The sequence below is a fragment of the Lipomyces oligophaga genome (assembly GCF_038497815.1).
Source record: "Lipomyces oligophaga strain CBS 7107 unplaced genomic scaffold V1516scaffold_7, whole genome shotgun sequence".
Lineage (NCBI taxonomy): Eukaryota > Fungi > Ascomycota > Lipomycetes > Lipomycetales > Lipomycetaceae > Lipomyces > [Lipomyces] oligophaga.
In genome coordinates this window covers 528596-549706 of record NW_027117791.1, presented here as the reverse complement: position 1 = coordinate 549706, position 21111 = coordinate 528596, and the positions used below count along the sequence as shown (strand labels likewise).

Genomic DNA, 21111 nt, shown 5'->3' with positions numbered 1-21111 from the left:
TTTAGTTGTATATGGCTTGGGAACAGTTATGGATTAGTCGTCCACATTTAGCCTATGCAGTACTTGGCGGGTTTACGATCGTGTTCTCCTTGGTCTCGTTGTTTGTGAAGGAGAAGCTGTACATCGGGGAAGCTAGTAAATATATCATTTCGTATTATGTCTGAATGGAAATTGATCAGAAACAGGTGCAGCAACCTTAGTTGGACTTATTTTTGGCCCGCATGCCGCGGATTTGGTTAATCCGATGAGCTGGGGAAATACGGATTACATAACGCTGGAAATTACTCGTGTGGTGCTAGTTATCCAAATATTTTCTGTGGCTGCTGAGTTACCTGCTAAATTTATGTATTATCATGGTCTCGGTCTGAGTTTGCTCTTGTTTTGGGCTATGACGTTTGGTTGGATAGTGTCGTCGGTGTTTATTTGGAAGCTCGTCCCTGGCCTTAGATGGGTTGAGTCGCTGGTTATTTCGGCTTGCATCACTGCTACGGATCCGGTACTGGCAGCAGCGATTATTGGAAAGTCTAAGTTTGCAAGTAAGATCCCGGCCCGGATCCGAGATCTGTTGTCTGCTGAGTCAGCTTGCAACGATGGCCTAGCTGTTCCATTTACATGTGAGTACAGTTCTTGTATGAAGATGGATTTTTTTTAATTGCTAGATTTGGCTATTTATCTGATTCGATATGAGGGTCATCCACGTGAGATTGTCAAGAACTTATTCTGCCTGGCGATATTGTATCAGTGTGTATTCGGTGTATTTCTAGGTATAACGATTGGATATCTGGGGCGCAAGCTATTCAATCTGGCGCAAACATATGACTTAATGGACCGAGAATCGCTGTTAGTATTTTATATTGTTGTTGCACTTTTTGGGTCTGGGACCGGATCGATTCTTGGCGTCGACGATCTACTGGTTTCGTTTGCGGCTGGATCTGCTTTTTCATGGGATGGGCTCTATCTGGAAAGAGCAGAGGAAGCAAATGTATCTGCGGTTGTGGATTATTTACTGAACATTAGTTACTTTGTTTACTTTGGGTCAATAGTACCGTGGGATATGTTCAATGCTGTCGATATTGGTCTGAGCGCATGGAAGCTTGTACTGCTTGCTCTCATTCTCCTAGCTGTACGTCGGATTCCCATTATATGTGCTTTGAAGCCTTTCGTACGGGATATTCATACATGGCGTGAAGCTTTATTTTGTGGTCATTTCGGGCCGATAGGTGTTAGTGCTGTTTTTATGACGATACTGGTGCGCGCCGAGCTGGCGCATGGAGACCCCATTCCTTCGGAAGAGTTGCTAGAGTCGAACGAAGAGAATTACATGGTTGTCACTGTGATCTGGCCCGTGGTGTCCTTTATGATTCTGACATCCATCATTGTCCATGGATCGTCTATTGCGATATATAAATTATATAGACAGGTCAGTAATCTAGGCGTCTCGAGATCCTTGACAAGCTTGAGTCCATCTACGGCGAGCGCCCAGAAAAGTGCCGAAAACGGGGAAGGAGATGAAATTGAAATGATTGAACTGGGTCCTGGGAAAAGCGTTGGAGAGCAATTCTCAGATCGGAAGTCGGCGCGGAGAGTTTCGATCGCGGTCTAGATCGACCGACGTAAATTTCTCCGACATGGTGAAGTAAGCGAATGTGGCACATGTGAATCATTTAAAAGAAGTTCATTCAGTTTGGCACTCGTTAGATATTGGGGTCCATTGGACTGTCGGTTATGCAAGGCTATATCTGGGTTAACGTGTAGTATGGATAAATTGGAATTATATAGGGTTCAGGATGTTAGATGTAATAGAATTTTTAGAGATGTTACTACAATATGCATATGCTCTAATTTCTGCTTCAGATGAGTGGTTGGATATTACTTGATATGTTGAAATGAGCTTAAAATATGATTCGTTGCGACTTGGCATTAACCTCGACAATGTCGATTCTGACTTGGTAGATATTCCCGTCATTCAAATCTACATCTATTTATATGCCTAAATCTCAGATAAAGTTAATACTCGTCTGTCAAGTTGTTTGAGCTTTCGACTTATGTTGTGGTAGTTACAGCGAGCAACTAGTTTTGCTTAATTGCCAAGTTCCCTTTGTCATAGCGGCCACCAAATTTCTCTTGTTTCAGAGTCATATGGGTGATATATATTTATTATATTCAAAAATCCCAGTGAATTTCGAGTAGAAAAGATGCCCAATAAATATATACTCGAAAATGCTTAGGCAGAAATTGATTCAGATAAAAACAGATGGTCGAATTTTTTGTTAGATTCTGAAAAACCAGATTAGAAGTTAAAACTCCCAGCTGATCTAAACACCGATATAAATGCCCATTATTTACATCGTAAATTTTTAAAATAATGCAAAAATATTAGACAATATACTTTAGGTATCATGAAAACAGATACGGAAAATCTACAACTGCGCGTGCCCTTTCTTCCGCGAGCGCTTTCCGATCCCGTGAACAGCGTTCCGCATAATGAATTCTACATATTTGGATACGGATCACTGATCTTCAAGCCGCCGCCATTTGTCGAGTTTTCCGTAGGCGGATTCGTGGAAGGTTATGTGCGCCGGTTTTGGCAACAGTCACACGATCATCGGGGTACACCGGATCATCCTGGCCGTGTCGTTACCCTGGTCGAACGACAGGTTTGGCAGGCTGGCGGCCTGATGCTGCAAGACCCACACGCGGAGTTTGAGTTACTGCAGACAGGGAAGACGTGGGGTGTTGCGTATAAGATCATTCCTGAAAAAGTGAAACAGGTTTCTGGAATTCTCGACTTGCGTGAGCAGAATGGGTATTCGGTTCATTTAGTACCATTTCATCCTGCGGCCGGTGGTGACGGCGTTGTGCCAGCTATCGTGTATATCGGAACTCCTGACAATTTTGCGTTCAGTCCGGAACCCGACCTGAATAAATTGGCTGCATTGATTGCTATCTCGAAAGGTCCTTCGGGCTATAATAAAGACTACCTGTATAATCTTGCTATGGCGCTGAAACAGCTACATGAATCGCTGCCGTCAGATCAAATAGAGTCGAACTCACAGTATCTCGACTACCACATAATGGACCTTGTCAATAGAGTCAAAGTGGCAGAAAGTAATCTAATTAATTAATTAATTTATTAATTTTTTCTATTCAGACTATTCTTCTCAAATTTCTAATATTGATAAATCAAAACAGATCATAACGCCCCGCCTACTTTCTCGTCCTGTCCTCCCCATGCAAAATAACTTCCAAAACCAAAAACAGCTTCCAATTAATTTCACATACGAGCAGTTTCACTAATCGTCCAAAATTATCTTTACACTCAAACTTCCTAAGTCCTCGCCCGTTTTTCGTTCTCCTCCTCATCATTCCAGCTTCGCTTTCGGTCATTTATTGCTGTTTCGTCTCGGGCATTGCCATTTTCACCGGAACTGCCGCTAGCGCTGGCACTAGCAACTCCCACTCCTCCACTTGTTGTGTTAGTTGCTGGGCCCCGAAAGCTATTTGCCGCTGACACGACTACTGGGGTCTGGAATTGTAGTGGTGATGGCAGCAAATCTTGACTTAGCAGCCCTCCAGCACTCTTGAATTGCATGTTCCAGTCATTCGACTGGTAAAACATGGATGGACTCGGAAGAAACTCAGACATATATCGCCCGGGTAAAGCAGAAACAGGCGTTTGTTCCCTGGCAGAAATAAGCATCGGGCCAGTTCCACTCGTCACTGGTATAGTCGATAATGGCATTACCGCCGATTGTCCACTGCCACCGCCAACACCGCTCGTAGCTACTGCTGGAGCGAGAGATGGCCGAGCAAACGGGTTTCCGGGCCCTCCAAGACCTCCACCATTATGATACGTCGAGGGGGATGGCGGTGGTAATAATAGAATCGGAGACGACATCTCCTTGTTGATGGCACTCATAGGGGGTGCTGAATTTTGGTCTCGCCCAGAAGCTGACGAGGATATCGCTGTTGACGTAGCACTTCCAGGACCTCCAGCGACTTCGTGATTTGTGTTTGTATCTTTGGTGTGCTTCTGGTGCATCTGCTTTTTTCCCGCACCCTGAGACTCGTCCGGGATACGTAGCTTCAGTTTTGGCCGCATCACACCCATATTCGGGGTGCCTATGCTAGCCACTGATGGAGGCCCACTTACAGAACTGTCGACGCTGGCAGAGGTAGCAAGTGCGGTCGAACTCGGCTGACGGGATGCTAGTGCAGGAGAGCTATTCATTTGGTCGTTGGAATCGCGTTTGACAATCGCTGACGGAGGGACCTGGAATTGAAATGAAGTATCGTAAGTAGGTGTATCTGAACCATACGAGTATGAGACATATTGCTGGCTTTGATGCTGTGTTGGTTGTTGTTCTTGCTGGTGTTGTTGTTCTTGTTGAGATAGCTGGTGTTGCTGAGATTGGTCCTCGCGCGGAGGGAAATAAAAAAATTGATTCTGGGATGAATAGACTTGTACATTATGAGGCACCTGCGACATCATCATACTGCCATTAGCTGAATTTGCAACCGATGATTGGCTCTGCGATCTCCCATGTGTTCGAGAGAGTAATAATTGCTGCTGATCCTTTTGATTTACTTCTTGTGGTTGTGGTTGAGATTGCGAATGCGTTTGTGATTGGTCTCCGTATGCATGGTGCTGAGGCTCAACTGAAGTTTGAGACAGCGAACGAATATGATTTTGTGGAGCGGAAGACCGTCGTGAATGAGAGCTACCGAGCTGCGGATCCGGAGTCACCGATTGTGATAATCGAGACCTGGAGAGATCCGGCGGCAAACCAAGATTCGAGCCCACGGCTAAGGAGTTTTGCCGTGACGATGCTTGGTTGTATGGAAGATTATCAACAGAATCGTTGTCGTTATCGTGGTCTACTTCGCCGTCGTCATCGGTCAGTTCGCCCAAATCCCGCTGGAAATCTCGCGGGCCCTTGGATTCGTGCGGGGTAGACTGAAAGATGTTAACAAGGAAAAAAAATGAAATAAAAAGAAGAGAAAACTGACATAATTATAGCGTTCAATTAGCTGACGAGTATCGCAAGAAGAATATTCGTAGAGCTTTTTGTTTGCGCCGAAGATAATAACAGCGATGTCGACGGAACAGAGCACAGAGAGCTCATGAGCCTTTTTGAACAGCCCAGCCTTGCGCTTAAGAAATGTGACAGAGCGATTGCGGTCGTCTTTTAGCGGACGGATAAGAATTTTTCTGCGACCCATAACTGATGAGAGATATAGATAAGATATAACTAGCTCCTAGTCACTGAAATATCAGTGCAAAATGGATGCCGTGAGACAGAGCAAGGAGAAAAGGCCGGCTGATTTTGGTGTGGCAGAACCGCGGAAACAGGAGAATATCAGCAGTACGCACGAATCGGAAGTACAGCCTCGTTTATTATTGCTTGCAAGAGATGATTGACCTGCAAAAATTAAGTCCGAGAAATAAATTTAGGATGATGAGCTAGTCTTTCTGCTGAAACGGAAGAAATTGTGAGAGCAAGCGAAGACCTCTGACGATATCCTCGTGAAAATGGGAAGAATCGGTGTGGCCGTCGGATGGATATGCTATACTTAGCATCACATGGCCGATGCTCATCGGGCCAGTTTTCTGCGGCAATTTATTGTGCGCGGCTACTACATTTAAGCAGACCCGAAACTTGGAGCGGCGTGGGTTATAAAATTCGGGTGAGTAGGCATTGTTCAGGAAATAGCGGACGTAATTACGTAAGTACGCACTAAAGGCACTCGGATCTAAACATACTTTTCTTCATCAAACTATCACGAATTATATAGTTGAAAACTTACAATAAAGTATACATTTTCTCTAATTTACAATGAATTGCCATTTTACAGGCTTCTGATCGTCCCTAATCGTTCCGACGCAGCTGGTATCCTCCACTCGTTTAATATGATAGCGCCGGCATTTGAGAGAGGGAAGATCAGATCGTTTTCTTATCTTCCCCTTCAACTTCAGCATCTTCATCTTCGTCTTCGCTACGGACATCTTCCTGTACATCCAGAAATACAAACCGATAAGCAACTCGGATGATCAGCACAAGCCAATAAACGTTGACTGCTTGCAATGCAAAAATTAGTGTGAATGTAATGTACTGGGAAATCCAACATTTGTATTGTTGAGTGGAAAAGTCCAAATCGAACGGTCCGACAGTTGCAAACTCGGTAGCTACAGCATAGAGAATGCGCAAGTTCAAGTAATGTCGCAGATATATCCACACGCCCATAAACACCAAGAAGAATGGGCCAGTCAACCAATGATTGAGATAATTCATCGTCTTTGAAATCGAGAGCATAAGATCACTAAGATCCATGGTGATATATACAGGCAGACCCATCCATGTGAAGTGGAATTTGTAAGAACAGAAAATAAGTGCGATCGTGACGACATGATGAAACACCAGTTCCTTAAAATCCTTTCGTGGTTTCTCCAGTTGCAGCATTAGAACGACCGACTGCTGTACCCAAAAAGAAGCCTGCAAAAGATAATATGCTTTGAACTGCAGTTCATGAGACTTGTGAGGATAGTTCTCAAACATCGGTTTTGTCTCAAAGTACCATAACGGCATATGATACATAATCCACAGACCCCAAGGGGCCATAACACCATAATAAATAATTGCATAGGTCTGTTCCATAAACCGATCAATCTTGCCCTTCTTGCGAAGACCGCTATATCGAGCCAAAGGCTCCAAAATCTGCTGCATACAGAATTCTCGGATGAAAGTAAACACAACCGTATAGAACGCCACGAAACAAAAATCTTTCAATCCTTTTCCGTACATGACCTTCCCGCTGGACGCGTCGAATGCAGGATATGAGAGCGTGAGAAACGGTTTCAGAACAGAGTACACTAGACTGCCTTTGGGCGATACCAAGTATACAAGAGAAATAAAAACCGTAAAAACAAAAGGATTAAGCCACGTTTTTTGATATGCCAATTCTCGATAGCGAGTCCACCATAAACTAGCTGTTGAACTCTCCGCTGCCTGACCGTTTTGCTTGCCACTTCGCTGTACGTTTGACTTCGACTCTGACAAAGTCTGCAACGAAGAGCTTTGATGGCCGCCATCACTCAAATCCGAACTACCATGCCCAATACTACCAGACAATGCTCGCTGTCTGTTTCTACTAGCGCGCAATTGATTTTCGGTTGGAGTCATGGTCGACAAACTTGGACTTGACGTGTCGCCCAGTGCGATTTCTCCAACTGATGACGTCCGACGTCGTTGCGCCTGCGGACGTAATGTTCCACTCGCCTTGCTTGGAGACTCCGATCCAACCAAATTAGTTGAGCTCATTGCTGTTTTCGAATGTTAATTCGCGTTGACGTCTGTTAAATCTGTTCCGATATCCACTTGCTCACTCTGGTCAGCTGCCTCTATTCTCCAATCAAATATCGACTGCTAAAATGTTAAATATCCGTAATTTTATCGGTCTAAACAGAGCTCGATAATTACAAAAATATGAAAAATCTCAGTGAATTCAAAGCAACACTTCTCAAATAGCGAAATGTTGACCTGCCAATGTCAGGGTCGGAGTCAGCTTAAATCAACAATAAGAGTCCTCGACAAAAGCCACTGTAGTTGACCTTCAAGAACAAATCACAATTCTTCCACTTTCTGCAATTTTTTATTATATAAATTTATATTTTAGTATACTACAGTATAAACAATACTATACTATCTTATACTTTACTATAAATATTGTAACTAAGCATTCTCCTCCAGTAAAATCTAGATTCTCCTCATCCGGCCATTGTTTACCCTTCACCTTCTCCACTACAACCCTAAACAAGTCTAAACAATCGCCGATTCTGCATTGGGCTTACGTAATCTTAATTATTTGTATTAAATAATAAGCTGACAGTGATAGCATAGTAATGTAGATCTTCTTTATTGAAAAACTCCTACATCCTATAAAATAAAGCAAACGACGTCAACAAATAAAATATAATAAAACTACTATATTTCTGGTTCTTCTGCCGGAACTCGTCAATATTTACGTCCCTCACATTCCCCATTTAATAATAATAATGATGATCATAAAAACAATTCAGTCTTTAATTGTACAAATCGTCGTCACCCTCATCTGCTGCAAACGCAGCTCCGCCTTCTGCGCTGGCTGCACCAGTAGCACCGGCTTCAGCTGCTTCAGCACCGCTGAACCGAAAGCTGCCGAATGCTCCACGAGAGGTCTGTAATTGATTCGCATACGCCTCGTACCGTCGGAGCTCAGCATCACTAACACTCCGTCGTGCAGTTAACATCGCCTCCTCGAAATGAGACTTGTTCACATATGGAACCGGATCTTCCATGGCAACATCCTCTTCGCCAGCCTCCTTCTCAGCAGCCTCAGCAGCCTCAATGCTGTCTTTGATAGCAAACTTGGCGGCCCGCTGCACAATGTATGACATATCGGCACCAGAGAATCCGTGAGTAATTTGAGCAATCTCCCGCAAGTTCAAACCAGGCTCGAGAGGAGTGTTACGAAGCTGCGCCTTCAAAATAGACATTCGCGACTCTTCATCGGGTAATGGCACATAAATCAACTGATCCAGACGACCCGGACGCAAAAGCGCAGGATCAATCTGATCAGGTCGATTAGTCGCACCAATAACAAATACATTCTTCTTGGCTCCCATACCATCCATCTCAGTAAGAAGTTGGTTTACAACTCGATCAGACGCTCCACCTGCATCTCCCATAGATCCTCCACGAGACTTAGCGATCGAATCCAACTCATCCAAAAACACTACACAAGGCGCTGCTGCACGCGCCTTATCGAAAATGTCACGAATATTAGATTCAGATTCTCCAAACCACATAGAGAGAAGCTCAGGTCCTTTAACGGAAATGAAATTGGCAGAAACCTCTGTTGCAACGGCCTTAGCAAGCATGGTTTTACCTGTACCAGGAGGTCCATAGAATAAGACTCCTCGAGATGGGGACAAACCAAATTTCGCATATGATTCTGGATGAAGAACAGGATATTCCACAGTCTCCTTGAGCTCTTGCTTGACCTTTTCGAGACCCCCAATATCTTCCCAAGTAACGTTAACAGACTGGACAACAGTCTCGCGAAGGGCAGACGGATTCGAAGAACCAAGAGCAAAACGGAAGTTATCCATAGTGACTCCCAAGCTGTCCAAAACCTCGGCATCAATAGTCTCCTCCTCAAGATCGATAAGATCCATCTTTTCACGAATCTGCTGCATAGCAGCTTCAGAACAAAGCGATGCTAAATCAGATCCAACATAACCATGAGTCTCTGCAGCAATAGTCTCGAGATCAACATCATCGGCCAACTTCATGTTCTTCGTGTGGATACGCAAAATTTCAAGTCGTCCAGTAGGATCAGGGATACCAATATCGACCTCACGATCGAAACGACCAAATCGTCGAAGGGCTGGATCAATAGCATTTGGTCGATTCGTAGCAGCAATAACAACAATGTTGGCACGCGCCTTCATACCATCCATGAGAGTCAGAAGCTGGGAAACAACTCTTCGCTCGACCTCACCGTTCGTTTTCTCACGCTTAGGAGCGATAGAATCTATTTCATCAATGAAGATAATTGCAGGAGCGTTCTTCTCTGCTTCTTCGAAAGCCTTTCGCAAATTGCTCTCAGATTCACCAGCCATCTTTGACATGATCTCCGGACCATTGATCAGGAAAAAGAAGGCACCAGTTTCATTGGCAACTGCACGCGCCATCAAAGTCTTACCGGTACCAGGAGGACCATACATAAGAATGCCACGCGGGGGTTTGATACCAATACTCTTGAATAACTGTGGATATCGGAGAGGAAGCTCGACCAATTCACGAATCTGAGCCATCTGCTTACGGCAACCGCCGATATCATCATATCCTACCTCGTTCAAGTTGTTCTCTTCGTCTTCCCGATTGATAGGTTCACCTTCGCAATGAATAACAGTTTCCTGAGCAACGATACCGTAATCAGCAGGCTCCATGTCAACAATCTTAAACTCCACTTGACGCATACCACCGCGAACAGTAAATAGATCTCCTTTCCGAACTGGCCGGTAGGCTTCAAGAAAGTAAGGCTTTAGATAGACATCAAAGAGAGATCCAGTAAGGCCTTCAACGGTGTCGGCGATTGGCAAGCATGAAATTCTCTTTGCCTAAATGTACTAGTTAATAATCTAAACAGAACACAACGAGAGAGAACCAACGTACATATTTGATTCCCGAGAATGCATGAACGGAAACAATATCGCCAAGTCTGACGCGTAAGTTTTGACGAACGACACGATTAATACGCGCAACACCATCCTCGACTTCTTCATCTTGAAGAACAATTAAAGCGGTATCTTTTCTCTTCTTGCCTTTGACAATGACCACGTCTCCACGGAAAAACTGGAGAAGATCCATGGTATTCGGGGAAAGTGTAATAACCGAGTTGTCATCGTTGACAGCATCATCGACGATCAGCGCTAGAAAGAGTCAGTAAATAATGAACTAAGAGACACTTAGGGATCTGCGAGAATGATAACAGTCAGATAATGGCAATAATAATCATAATAATATTGTTGTCATCGCTGTAATAATAGCAATAGACCCAACACCAGCAATGCAAGCACTATCCACGGTCGGGAGAGTGGAACGCGGCGCGCCACCGTTGCTGAGCGAGTGACCCGAGACCGGGCCAGGTGAGCTCGTTCAGATCATGGTTAGAACGACTGGAGACGACGCAATCGGCAAAGCGACAAAAAGAGATCCAAATAGTAGAGCTCGATACCATCGCAATAACAGACACAAGCAACGTTGAAATAACGATTGATGGCGCTAAATCAAACCAGACCGAGCACAAACGGACACATCACGGTTAACCCCATAACTCGCTCGCGATCCCCTTGAGCATCATGTCCACACCCCGCAGTTCGATCGTCTCCGACCATCATCACACAATCATAATCTTACAAACCGAAACAGACCGCAGAAGAAATCAAACCTGAAACGTACCGTTATCTTTCTTCTTCTTGCGAAGGATGGCTGTAGCCGTGGCATCTTCCTTAGAAGGCTCCGCGCCAGAGGCATCGGTGAGATTAGGGTGATGCTTCTTGTCGGCAGGTTCAGACATAGTGAGCTATTTATTCCGTATGAGAATTCCGATCAAATCAAGAGCTTGCGAAGCTATTCGAGACTGATCCTTTAGATTCGATTTCTCCGGGAAACTAGAGTAGACTAAACGTAGTAATCGACAGGGCAGCAGGAGGTGCGACGAATATATATAAGTGAGAGATAGACTGAGGGTGTCTTAACAACGGGCTCCAGCTAAGACGTGCTCTTAACTATGGGCAAAGCCCACCGCCGACTGTCCCAAAGAACAGAAGCCCACAGAAGGAAGGTCCGTCTGAGGTGAGTGCTGACAGACATGTGGGTCACGTGTATATTATGTAAGATGCCGAGCAGTATGGGAGCAAGAACTAAGTATATAGTGGGAAAAGAGCAGGAGTGTGCAGGTAAGGGAGAAGGTGCGAGAAGTGAGACTAAAGGAGCACCATGATAATGAGGATGGCTGGAGAATGAGAAGGAGGGAAATGATGACGGTGCCCATTATAATAAAAGAATATGAAAGAATGAATTTAAAGAAAGAATAAAATAAATGCCAACCAAACAAAAAAGTAAAGAGTGAAATAGGAATAACAACCAAACGAACATAAATCAAAAGTAGATGGAGCGGACGATAATACAATGACACTAATACACTTGTAACGTTGCAAACTCATATGTCCTGGTAGATCAGTAATGGTTGCCCCACAGCTGTGACTTCAGGAATCGTGCATTTGAGATCGAACGCTTTTGATAGCACGATCTTAAATATCTGCGGCAATGTCAGTTCAATAAAGAGCAATTGGCAACAAGGAGAACAGGAATCGCACCTTCTGAATGTTGATGGAATCTCGCGTAGAGCAGAAAATCAGGCTTGCTCGCATCACCTTAGCGAACCGCCGTGCCTAGATAGTGTTAACAGTGCGGATCCCGAGTGGTCAGTCCAATATAGACCTACCTGTCGAGTGATCTCTTCCTGTTCTTCTGGAGACATATACTCGAATCTGTCGAACTTCGTTCCAATGAGAAATGGAATAGCAGTCTAATTGAATATTATGAGCATTCAGACTTTAGTAGAAGACATCACTGTCTACTCACCCGGTTGAAACCTCTGGCTTGGCGATACCACTCCTTAATGGAGTTTAGAGTCTTTTTCCGTGTTAAATCAAACATAAATAAAATGGCAACCGCATCATTGGACACTAAAGGAAGCATATTAACGAATTCCTTTTGCCCACCCAGATCCCAAATCGAAAATGTGATTTCTGTGTCGCGAATCGAGATTGTTTTTTCCATAAAGTTAACACCTTAATTTGTCAGTACATTATGCAATTACGAGACAATCAATTAAGACTAATAAAGACGAGCAATCAATACTAACCCAAAGTCTGAATGTAGTCTTCGTCGAAGCTGCCTTCGACATATTTGACCATTAGCGACGTTTTGCCGATCTGTGCATCTCCAATCATGCCAACTTTGATAATGATTCTAGAGAAATGTAAGAAACGGTGGGCAAATAAAAAATAAAAAGGATATCGCAAAAACAAGAAAACACGTACGACGGCTTTTGTGTTGTAGAAGCGCTTTCTGAACTGCTATGTGACATTTTCGTATCGGAATATATAATTGAACAAAAGCTAAACGAGCAAGCTGTTGTTGACCTCCGTCTCAACCCAAAAAATTATATCCAAAAAATTCAATATCTGAAGTCGAAAGGACCAAATCTCAGGTTCCTAACACGACTGGTAGGCTACTGTGAAGAATCTAGTCAGTCACCTCTGTTCTGACGCGCAACGGAAGCATTCACGTCGATGCAGGGTATCGTGTTTCGTCGGAATTGCTCGAATAGTAGTAATATCTAAATTACACGTTTCAACGAGCTAACTTGACTAGCTTTGTTCTATTTCTGTCGTCCTGTGTCAATGTAATAAAATACAATAAAATACCCCCAAATTTTAAATCACTTTGAAGCACGATTCGCGAACACACGGCGCGTGTTTGTTTACAACGCCGTTTCAAGATCACGTGGATCCGCTCCGTGGTAGAAGGGGAGCTTTGTTTGAGCACAGACAGGCGGTAGAATTTGGAAGGGGTCAGGAATCAGCCAGAGAAGAATGGTGAACTGAAGTAACGACTTTTACGCGACTCCATACGAATTTTTAGAGGACAAAGACAGACACGAACCGAAGCAAAAATCGGATTGGTCGGATTAGCATCCAAAAATATACCGATGATAAATAGATAAACGAAGTCTGATAAATAGATTGCTTCAGTCGCGGATCGAACGCGCCGCCATCGCGTCAAGTGAGCCGCCAGTCAGCATTGCCCAGCCAAAACCACGGAAATATAGGCGTTTGTACCGACTGGCTTTGGATAGGGTCCTCCATCCTCCGTACTGAGGAGGATGGCTGCAGTTTATATTAGAAGCTGCTATTTGCTGGAAATGTTAATTTAATTGACGATTTTGGTTGGTTCAGATTGGGTCCGAAAGCAGCCTTTGGGGAATTGAGCAGATACTACAGTTGCTTCAGTATTGACCAGAATTATTCGTCGTTCCACTCTTCTTGTGTGTGTGCCAAATATATCTCGGGTCCATTGCAGACAGTTACTCTGAGAATATTGTGTCTTCAAAGCCATTAACTGTCACAAGAGCTCAGCTCTAGTCTGTGATGCTGGGAAAGAAAGGTCAGATACGAGTGCTACGACCGTGTTTTCAAGATGCCTGCCGATGATCTCCCGGTAAGTGCATTTGCGTTGGACTGTTGTGGCCAGTCAAACTGATCCGATCCATCTTAGGTTATGCCCTCTCTGGCGGACTATCAGAGAATGCTGAAGGAGCAACAACAACAACAAAAGCAACATGATCAGAACCAAGAACAGCAACAGCGACGACGCGAACGTCGGGATCAGCAGCAGCAGCAACAACAACAGCGTAATCAGAGGGAACCACAACAGCTGCGGATACAACCAAATATGAGCGATGTTTACAGTCATCCTCCTCATCAATATCAGGTTCAATCTGGTCGACCTGATCAATCTGATTATTATTATTCGCAGCAACAACAGCAACAACGAGGTCACCCTCAATCTGTATATTCACCTACGTCGGCAACACACCGCGTCTATTCTCAAAGCCCGCAACTTGATCAGCAAATACAGATGCAACCTAATTCTCGACCACCTCCATCCTCTGAGGCAGCACGAACGAGACCTTTGAGAGTACCAGTCCCCATTAATAAACCATTACCTAGGCCGGCCAACGGGCCTCCACCAGCCTACTATAACAATCAACCTCAGCAATATCAGCAACCAGCTCAACAGCCTTATATGGGGAATCAACCAGAGGCTCGCTCTCCATCTGCATATCAGTCGAATTTTGTCATTGATCATCAAGGTCAGACAAGGCGTCCCTCAGGCGACAGACTTGCTGGGACCCCATCACAGATACGTCCTTTTCCCAGTCAGACACCTGTACCACGTCGGAAGGTGACTCCTCATGATCATTCGATTGCTTCACCTTCTCCATTACCACCTTCTTCAGATCCGCTATTCAAAGTATTTAAGAACGTCGATAAAGCAGGTAAGCGCTATTCCCAGCCAAATATTGACCATGCATGCTGATACAACTCTCAAAAGGAACTGGTCGGCTGACGCAGACCGATCTATGTGAAGGGCTACTGAATTTTGATCGCTCAAAGTTTGATCCAGCCACTGTCCGACTACTATTCCACATTTTTGACGAATCTAAAACTGGTGCAATTGACTTTTTTCAGTTTAGTAAGTGGCTAGTAATGAAGTTGTGTTTCTACTAGATTTGATTCTAATCTGGAGTTAGAACGATTGTGGGAATACCTTTCCGAATGGCAAATCAAATTCAAAGAGTTTGATGTTGATGGTGATCTTTCAATATCATTCACCGAATTTGACAATGCGCTTAAAGGTATTTGTCATTATTACTTTTGGATTACTGTTTTCATTTTCTCACCTGATCTAGCTTTCCAGTACAATCTAACTCCAGACCTTACACGCTACATGTTTCAAACATATGATAAAAACCGGACAAACTCCATGTCTTTTGACTTGTTCATCCAAGCATGTGTAATGTTGACCTTAATAACTGCATCTTTCAAGAAGTATTCTCCCGATGATTCAGGTATGTCAGACGGTTCTGTTCAGTCACATGTTGAACTAATCCTCGGCATAGGACACGTCAAATTAGATTTCGAGCAGTTTCTTGGCGAGATGCTCACTTTGCGATAATAGCTTGCTTTAATTTTTCAAGTGATTTCATAATGATAGATATTTACTTATGCATATACACAATGTCTCGTCTAGCGCCGCTGTCGATCCTTGTTGTTTCTATTGTAGTCATATTGCACGTGATAAAATTAAACTTATCCAGCCGTACAACCGTCAGATATTCTGAAGACGCGATGGACGTACTGATTAGACGAAGGAACGCGATTGACCTAGAGTCGAGAGTTAGAACCGCCAGTTTTGTTGCTTAACTAAGTTCTAGTTGGCGCGTGGACCACACGTGCTGTTTTGGGGGTTTCTGACGACCGCAACGCGAACAAAAGTATATAAACGACGATTGCAGCAGATCAGGGAAGAATTACTATACCTAAGTGAAGAGACTCCTAGCTTTTGTCTGTTTCATATAAATTAAACACAATGTCTTACGATCTTCTGGTAAGTATTAGGTAAAAAATCATACAAAAAATTTTGCTAACGCAACAACTTAATTAGTCGATGCCTAGATTGCGGGATTACTACAACTCAGTTAATCCGCAATCTGAACAGACTGAGAATACGGATCCCAAATCTTCTGAAGTTACAACGGAAATTCCTAGCGTCGACCAAAATTCAGCTGTCTCAAATACTGCTCCTCATCGGTCTTCGTCGACCGCTAGTAGGCGGTCTACTTCCACTCTTGTGACAACTGATCTTCCTGCTAAGACGCAGTCGTCATATGGTAATCATGATGGAAATGAAAGCGGCAGTGCGCGACCTAATTCATCATTTTTTTATCAAGCGGCTGGAACGCCTGTCGATCAGCTTAGTACTCCGCCGTCTAATTTTCATGCTCCCCTCATTTCATTTGAAGATGTTTTCTCGCGACATTCATCAGGTATTTTAGTTGCAAATATGAATGTTTTCCGGTCTAACACAGCGGAAAAGGTGGTCAATTAAATCAACGGAGCTGCAAACAAGCATTGTTGGACCTTTATGGAGTCAGATTTGGAATCGTAGTGCTGCGATTTTTGTTCAAGTATGGTGAAAATGTCGAGTCCAAGTTCAGGACCTATGCTGACCTATTCGAAAGATCTTTTGATAGTGACAATTCTGAAGCAATCAGTCGAGATGAATTTCGTAAGTTATCTTTATTATAGGCTTCGCCTGAATTTACTTATTTGGGATTAGGAAGTATGTATTCATATATTGAGAGCTGGCGAGCGAATTTTCAGCAGTGCGATAGAGACCGGAGTGGATCCATTTCCACTGCGGAACTACATAGTTATTTAATTTGTAAGTCAGCCGATATTAATGTTTCGGATAGAGAGAGCTTATAGTTGACGGTAATTATGTCAGCGACCAGATATGTGTTGTCGTATCCAGCGATTGAAGCGATTATGCGCAGCGAATTTGTTAACTCAAATGGCGAACTTTCCTTTGACACATTTATAATTGTTTGCATTGTTATTGAACGGATACGTGAGAGGTTTAAAATGCATGCGGATGAGAATTGTAAGCTAAAGTACGTTGTGGGTGTGGTAATTCTAACTCGATAGATACGGCTACGTTTAATTTTGAGCAGTTTATGGTTGTTATTTTTGAGCTTTTATTATGACTGATTATCTAAATGTTATCTATTGAAATAAGTTTTAAAGTTCGACCGATTGTATATCACCTTACCATGATCAAAGATAGGATAGCGTAATTCGTGGTCCAAAATCTACAACAAGCTACTTCCGATCTACAATTCTCCATTCATAATTCAAATCATGATTTATTCTGCCACCAAAAAAAAAGAAAGAGCGAATTCTCCAGAAAACAATTTATAACTAATCTCGTAATTAATGTGTACCAACATCTTCGCTCATCCAAACTAGGCTTATCTCACCCACAGCCAGTGACCACAAAGGTTCTCATAGAAGTTGGTCCGGTCAGTCCTCCTTCCGTGCTTTCCCCTCAAAGGAAATTCTGAATGGTTTTCTACCAGCTTAGATCTCTAACAACTTACCAGCTTTCTATATGCGAGAGCGGGCCAGTTTGACAGACATTGCGATCACAAAAACAGGGACAATGCTGATAACTTCGCTCACTCCACTCCAAGCAGGTCCGATTTGCACACGAACAAAGGCCCCTGCGACTAAGAGTACAGCGAAAAAATTGTACGTCAGGGACCAAGCAATTGCCAATAAAACGCGCCAACGGATCTCGCGTGAGAGATCGAGCAGACGCAGAACACCAGCAATATCACCATCCAATACACAAGCGTCTGAAGAGGCAAACGTGATACCTTCGCTCGTCATGGAGAGGCCAATATCTGCCTCGGCGAGGGCAATGGCGTCGTTAGCACCATCTCCGCAAAACAATACCTTCTCTTGTGTTTGTCTTAGTGCGGTGATATAATCAAGTTTACCCTCGGGTGAGGTTTCCGCAAGAAATTCTGAAATACCGAGCGCTGAACACACGGTTGACACAGCAGAGGTTGTATCGCCAGATAAAACATGTACTTTGATACCGCGCATCTGCAGCGTACTTACTACGGTTGCGCTTTTCGCTCGAAGAGTTGAACTGATACCAAAGATGGCAAGCACTGGTCCATTGCGAAGACCTACACAAAACAAAGAGCTTCCATTTGCGAGCATAGGCTTGATTCGCTTGTTATTGCGAGGAATGCCTACAAACGAAGGCTTTCCGCATACCAAATTCATTGTCTTCTCGGTCTGAGGATCCTGGAATGTTGTTTTTATTCCAGATCCTACGACTTGCTCAATTTCTCCAACAGGATATATATCCTCTTCTTTTTCGTCATTTTCCCTATGGGTATTGATATAGAGTGCTACTGCTCGCGAGATGGGATGAGAATTTTCCGTTACGACTGCTCGAATTAGACTGCGAGTTGGCAGGTCTACATTCTGATTAATCCAGACGTAATTGACGTTCAGCATATCTGTTGTTAGTGTGCCTGTTTTGTCAAACACAACATGCTTAATCTCATGGGCTATATCAGTGGGAGATGCAGATTTCAAAAGAAGTCCATACTTCTGTTTACCAACTGCTATACCCACTGACAGTACGAGCGGGATTGAAAGGACAAGTGCACAGGGACATGATACAGCTAACGTTGCGATTGCGTATGTAATAGCGTCGGAACCTGCTTTTGAACTAGACCATTTTCGCGTTCCAAGAGTATTAATCAGCATCCAGATGAGAAACACCAAACAGGCGACAATAATCATTGAGGGTGTCAAATATTTAGCAATTTTTTCGACTGTATCGCTTTGTTTTGTGCGGAATGATGATACAGAGTTGACTAGCACTTTGACGTTCGAAACTGAATTTTCAGGTACAAGTCTAGTAGCTCGAAATACGATTTCAGAATCAGAAACCATTTGTGCACCTGCTAGAATTTCGTTACCTCGCTTTTTATATACCGGCAGAGATTCTCCAGTTACATGAGATTCATCGAACTCTCCAAATCCAGATACAATGATTCCGTCCGTCACAGCTTTCTCGTCTTTGCGCAGCAGAATCCTATCACCATATTGGAGGAGAGAAGCGGCAATTGTGGATTGCGGGAATTCTTCCAGGGTCAGCATAGTTGGCTGATAAAAGTCAAATTTTAGTTGTGCGGTGGCTGCAAGGCGAATAATCGCTGTTATTAATTTTCCAAACAAGACTAGTGTCAATAAGAGAGACGCTGACTCGTATATTTCGTCTTCGTCCTCAAGTCTGTCGTATCTGTGAAGAATGAAGACTACGAGAGAATATATATACGAGATGGATGTCGAAAGGGCGACCAAACAGTCAGAGTCCAGTGCATAACCGTGACGCAAGGTTAGATATACTGAAATGTATATTTTTCGAGCGCAGAGAATTTGGATCAAAGTGGCTAATGCAAGCATGATACTAGATCTCGCAAGCTTAGTTGATTCGGTAAATGAACCCCAGGAAAGTACGAGAATAGGTACCGTGAGCAGTAGAGCGACAAGGAATTCCATAAATTGATTCTTGATCTCTTGATTGATGGAGCACCCAAGCAATTTCGGATGTTTATCTTCATCTGACTCTTCATTGGGAATGATATCGTTTGGTGTTAATCCCAAGCTTGCAATTTTGTCGCGAGCATTTATGACAGTCGGGTCGTACTCAATTTTCCAAGTATTATCATTTACGAGTGAGACACCTTTTTCGTTGCATTTAAGCTCGTGATTTGTCATGCAATAGTATTGAGACTCATCTGAGTGGATTATTGAAGTCTTAAACCCTGTCATTCGCTGAACATCAGAGCAAATTTTCTTTGGCGTGGTTAAGCGCGTATTGTACTCGATTACGCCTTTGCTAAAGAGGAAGTTGACTGAAATATTTGATACGCCGACGGTCTTCTGTAAGGCTGTGAAGGCTTTGCGTTCACAAGAAGAACATGTCATACCATTGATTGACAGAGTCAACTTTTCGGTCTCTAGAGCTGATTCAATATCTGTTTCGATCGTTGAAGTGATGCCTTGCTCCGATTGCTCGTGGTTGTGGTCATGATATTCATGGCCTTTGTCGTGCTCATGTTCATGAACATGGTTATGAGAATTATCTTTTTTATGAGAATGAACATGATTGTGCTGATGTACATGCTCATGATGTCCATGTGTTCTCTTCTGATTTTTTACGTGAACACGGTGCTTACGATGACGAGACCCCACGATCGAAGAACCATCAAAAGTGTAATTGGCATTTGCATAACAGCAATCAGAGAAGCCGAATTGGTTTGCAATCGAGCAGATACAGTGCCATAACACCTCTTGCTTCGACTGAAGGAAAGCAGAGTAATGCGTTGCAATAGATTCATGCACCGCGCAGCTTTCTTTTCAAATTAATTGAAAGGTCATCCAAACAGACTTGACTTACCTTTTTGCTCGTCTTTGCATTCTTTCTTGCATAGAGCTTTGGCGAATCTGTCTACGCAATGGTCTATAAAATTAGCTTATGAAATGAAATGGTTGCTTTTGAGCCTTACCGTCGCAGTTGCATTGGGCTTTTTTCTTCCCTTTGGATGGGTGAAGCCGAAGAATAGTATGGTTGTCATGTATCTGACTTGGGGAATCGTCAGGGCAGCAAATGACGATGCTCGCAGAGTCTGTGCTGGCTTCGAGCGAAGGCAGAACAGCACAGCATGAAATGAGAGGTCCTTTTTTCGTCTGACTACGATGCATATGTTTATGGCCATGAACATGGCCCTGAACATGGTCGTGGTCGTGATCATGGTCGTGGTTGCGATCATGGTCGTGATCATGGTCATGGTCATGATTATGGTCGTGGTCATGTTCACAGTCAGACTATTCGGTTAATCCTATTATCATAATCCATAAAATTTTTGTTCTTACTCCTTCGCTGTCTAAAGATACATCGAAGCCGTTTTTACAGCATTCGATACCATCTTTGTTGTCCTCGTTACATACCGATATATCTGATGCAGAGCTGCAACAGGTATCTTCGGAACCGCAATCGCTACAGCAGTCATCAGAATTGTCTTCATCGCTACTGCAGCTTTCTGAATGGTTATTCTCACAACAATCGTCATGACAATCAACTTCGCCGATGCCAATTTCATGGCTACAGCAATCTTCAGAACAATCCATAGAGCAGCTGGAGAGAACTCCAGCTGCGGTCGATTTCTGCTCATCTGCACACGCAGGGCCGGTCATATCGCATGCACTAGCTTCCACGATGGACTGATTATCCGTTGTAGGCATTGCTTGTTTCTTGATATGAATTTGATAAGAGATTTATAAGG

At 43.5% G+C, this 21111-nt stretch overlaps 9 protein-coding genes across 9 annotated transcripts; 4 read left to right on the top strand and 5 right to left on the bottom strand.

Annotated features, from left to right (window-relative positions):
- Positions 1–11: 11 nt before the first annotated feature.
- V1516DRAFT_666008 (Cation/H+ exchanger) lies at positions 12–1603 on the top strand (the record flags this gene model as incomplete). Its single annotated transcript, XM_066920712.1, has 3 exons — positions 12–135; positions 186–614; positions 660–1603. 3 exons carry the CDS (start codon positions 12–14, stop codon positions 1601–1603), a joined length of 1497 nt encoding a protein of 498 aa, XP_066775703.1.
- A 772-nt stretch (positions 1604–2375) lies between these two features.
- Positions 2376–3147, top strand: V1516DRAFT_655120 (ChaC-like protein). The gene has a single exon (XM_066920322.1). It carries the CDS (start codon positions 2400–2402, stop codon positions 3123–3125), a length of 726 nt encoding a protein of 241 aa, XP_066775702.1. The 5' UTR covers positions 2376–2399; the 3' UTR covers positions 3126–3147.
- On the bottom strand, positions 3126–5519 carry V1516DRAFT_692809 (uncharacterized protein). The gene is made up of 2 exons (XM_066923882.1): positions 5011–5519; positions 3126–4957 (listed from the first exon to the last, which is right to left on the bottom strand). The coding sequence occupies exons 1-2, from the start codon at positions 5221–5223 to the stop codon at positions 3329–3331; spliced, it is 1842 nt and encodes a 613-aa protein (XP_066775701.1). The 5' UTR covers positions 5224–5519; the 3' UTR covers positions 3126–3328.
- A 228-nt stretch (positions 5520–5747) lies between these two features.
- Positions 5748–7729, bottom strand: V1516DRAFT_679990 (TLC domain-containing protein). The gene has a single exon (XM_066923016.1). The coding sequence runs from the start codon at positions 7317–7319 to the stop codon at positions 5943–5945; it is 1377 nt and encodes a 458-aa protein (XP_066775700.1). The 5' UTR covers positions 7320–7729; the 3' UTR covers positions 5748–5942.
- Positions 7730–11342, bottom strand: V1516DRAFT_655110 (P-loop containing nucleoside triphosphate hydrolase protein). Its single transcript, XM_066920321.1, has 3 exons — positions 11004–11342; positions 10218–10474; positions 7730–10162 (listed from the first exon to the last, which is right to left on the bottom strand). The coding sequence occupies exons 1-3, from the start codon at positions 11119–11121 to the stop codon at positions 8081–8083; spliced, it is 2457 nt and encodes an 818-aa protein (XP_066775699.1). The 5' UTR covers positions 11122–11342; the 3' UTR covers positions 7730–8080.
- A 231-nt stretch (positions 11343–11573) lies between these two features.
- Positions 11574–13039, bottom strand: V1516DRAFT_679982 (putative TEM1-GTP-binding protein of the ras superfamily). The gene is made up of 6 exons (XM_066923015.1): positions 12653–13039; positions 12475–12581; positions 12192–12400; positions 12052–12135; positions 11924–11998; positions 11574–11865 (listed from the first exon to the last, which is right to left on the bottom strand). The coding sequence occupies exons 1-6, from the start codon at positions 12697–12699 to the stop codon at positions 11767–11769; spliced, it is 621 nt and encodes a 206-aa protein (XP_066775698.1). The 5' UTR covers positions 12700–13039; the 3' UTR covers positions 11574–11766.
- A 1381-nt stretch (positions 13040–14420) lies between these two features.
- V1516DRAFT_628724 (uncharacterized protein) lies at positions 14421–15353 on the top strand (the record flags this gene model as incomplete). The annotated part of the gene is made up of 4 exons (XM_066919858.1): positions 14421–14673; positions 14730–14870; positions 14929–15033; positions 15088–15353. 4 exons carry the CDS (start codon positions 14421–14423, stop codon positions 15351–15353), a joined length of 765 nt encoding a protein of 254 aa, XP_066775697.1.
- Positions 15354–15767: 414 nt separating this feature from the next.
- Positions 15768–16944, top strand: V1516DRAFT_666001 (uncharacterized protein; the record flags this gene model as incomplete). The annotated part of the gene is made up of 6 exons (XM_066920711.1): positions 15768–15785; positions 15843–16224; positions 16275–16466; positions 16518–16622; positions 16686–16841; positions 16886–16944. The coding sequence occupies 6 exons, from the start codon at positions 15768–15770 to the stop codon at positions 16942–16944; spliced, it is 912 nt and encodes a 303-aa protein (XP_066775696.1).
- Positions 16945–17344: 400 nt separating this feature from the next.
- Positions 17345–21022, bottom strand: V1516DRAFT_628211 (E1-E2 ATPase-domain-containing protein; the record flags this gene model as incomplete). The annotated part of the gene is made up of 4 exons (XM_066919829.1): positions 17345–20177; positions 20222–20288; positions 20335–20554; positions 20702–21022. 4 exons carry the CDS (start codon positions 21020–21022, stop codon positions 17345–17347), a joined length of 3441 nt encoding a protein of 1146 aa, XP_066775695.1.
- Positions 21023–21111: the final 89 nt, after the last annotated feature.

What these genes read in the sequence shown, in the direction of transcription:
- V1516DRAFT_655120 (XM_066920322.1), top strand. Translation starts at nt 2,400, where the DNA reads ATGAAAACAGATACGGAAAATCTACAACTGCGCGTGCCCTTTCTTCCG.
- V1516DRAFT_692809 (XM_066923882.1), bottom strand. Translation starts at nt 5,223, where the DNA reads ATGGGTCGCAGAAAAATTCTTATCCGTCCGCTAAAAGACGACCGCAAT. An exon ending in TAATTGAACGCTATAATTAT is followed by an intron (nt 4,958 to 5,010) that starts GTCAGTTTTCTC and finishes AACATCTTTCAG; the next exon opens with TCTACCCCGCACGAATCCAA.
- V1516DRAFT_679990 (XM_066923016.1), bottom strand. Translation starts at nt 7,319, where the DNA reads ATGAGCTCAACTAATTTGGTTGGATCGGAGTCTCCAAGCAAGGCGAGT.
- V1516DRAFT_655110 (XM_066920321.1), bottom strand. Translation starts at nt 11,121, where the DNA reads ATGTCTGAACCTGCCGACAAGAAGCATCACCCTAATCTCACCGATGCC. An exon ending in CAAGAAGAAGAAAGATAACG is followed by an intron (nt 10,475 to 11,003) that starts GTACGTTTCAGG and finishes GACTCTTTCTAG; the next exon opens with CGCTGATCGTCGATGATGCT. An exon ending in CATTCTCGGGAATCAAATAT is followed by an intron (nt 10,163 to 10,217) that starts GTACGTTGGTTC and finishes TAGTACATTTAG; the next exon opens with GCAAAGAGAATTTCATGCTT.
- V1516DRAFT_679982 (XM_066923015.1), bottom strand. Translation starts at nt 12,699, where the DNA reads ATGTCACATAGCAGTTCAGAAAGCGCTTCTACAACACAAAAGCCGTC. An exon ending in TCTACAACACAAAAGCCGTC is followed by an intron (nt 12,582 to 12,652) that starts GTACGTGTTTTC and finishes ACATTTCTCTAG; the next exon opens with AATCATTATCAAAGTTGGCA. An exon ending in AGGAAGAGATCACTCGACAG is followed by an intron (nt 11,999 to 12,051) that starts GTAGGTCTATAT and finishes AACACTATCTAG; the next exon opens with GCACGGCGGTTCGCTAAGGT.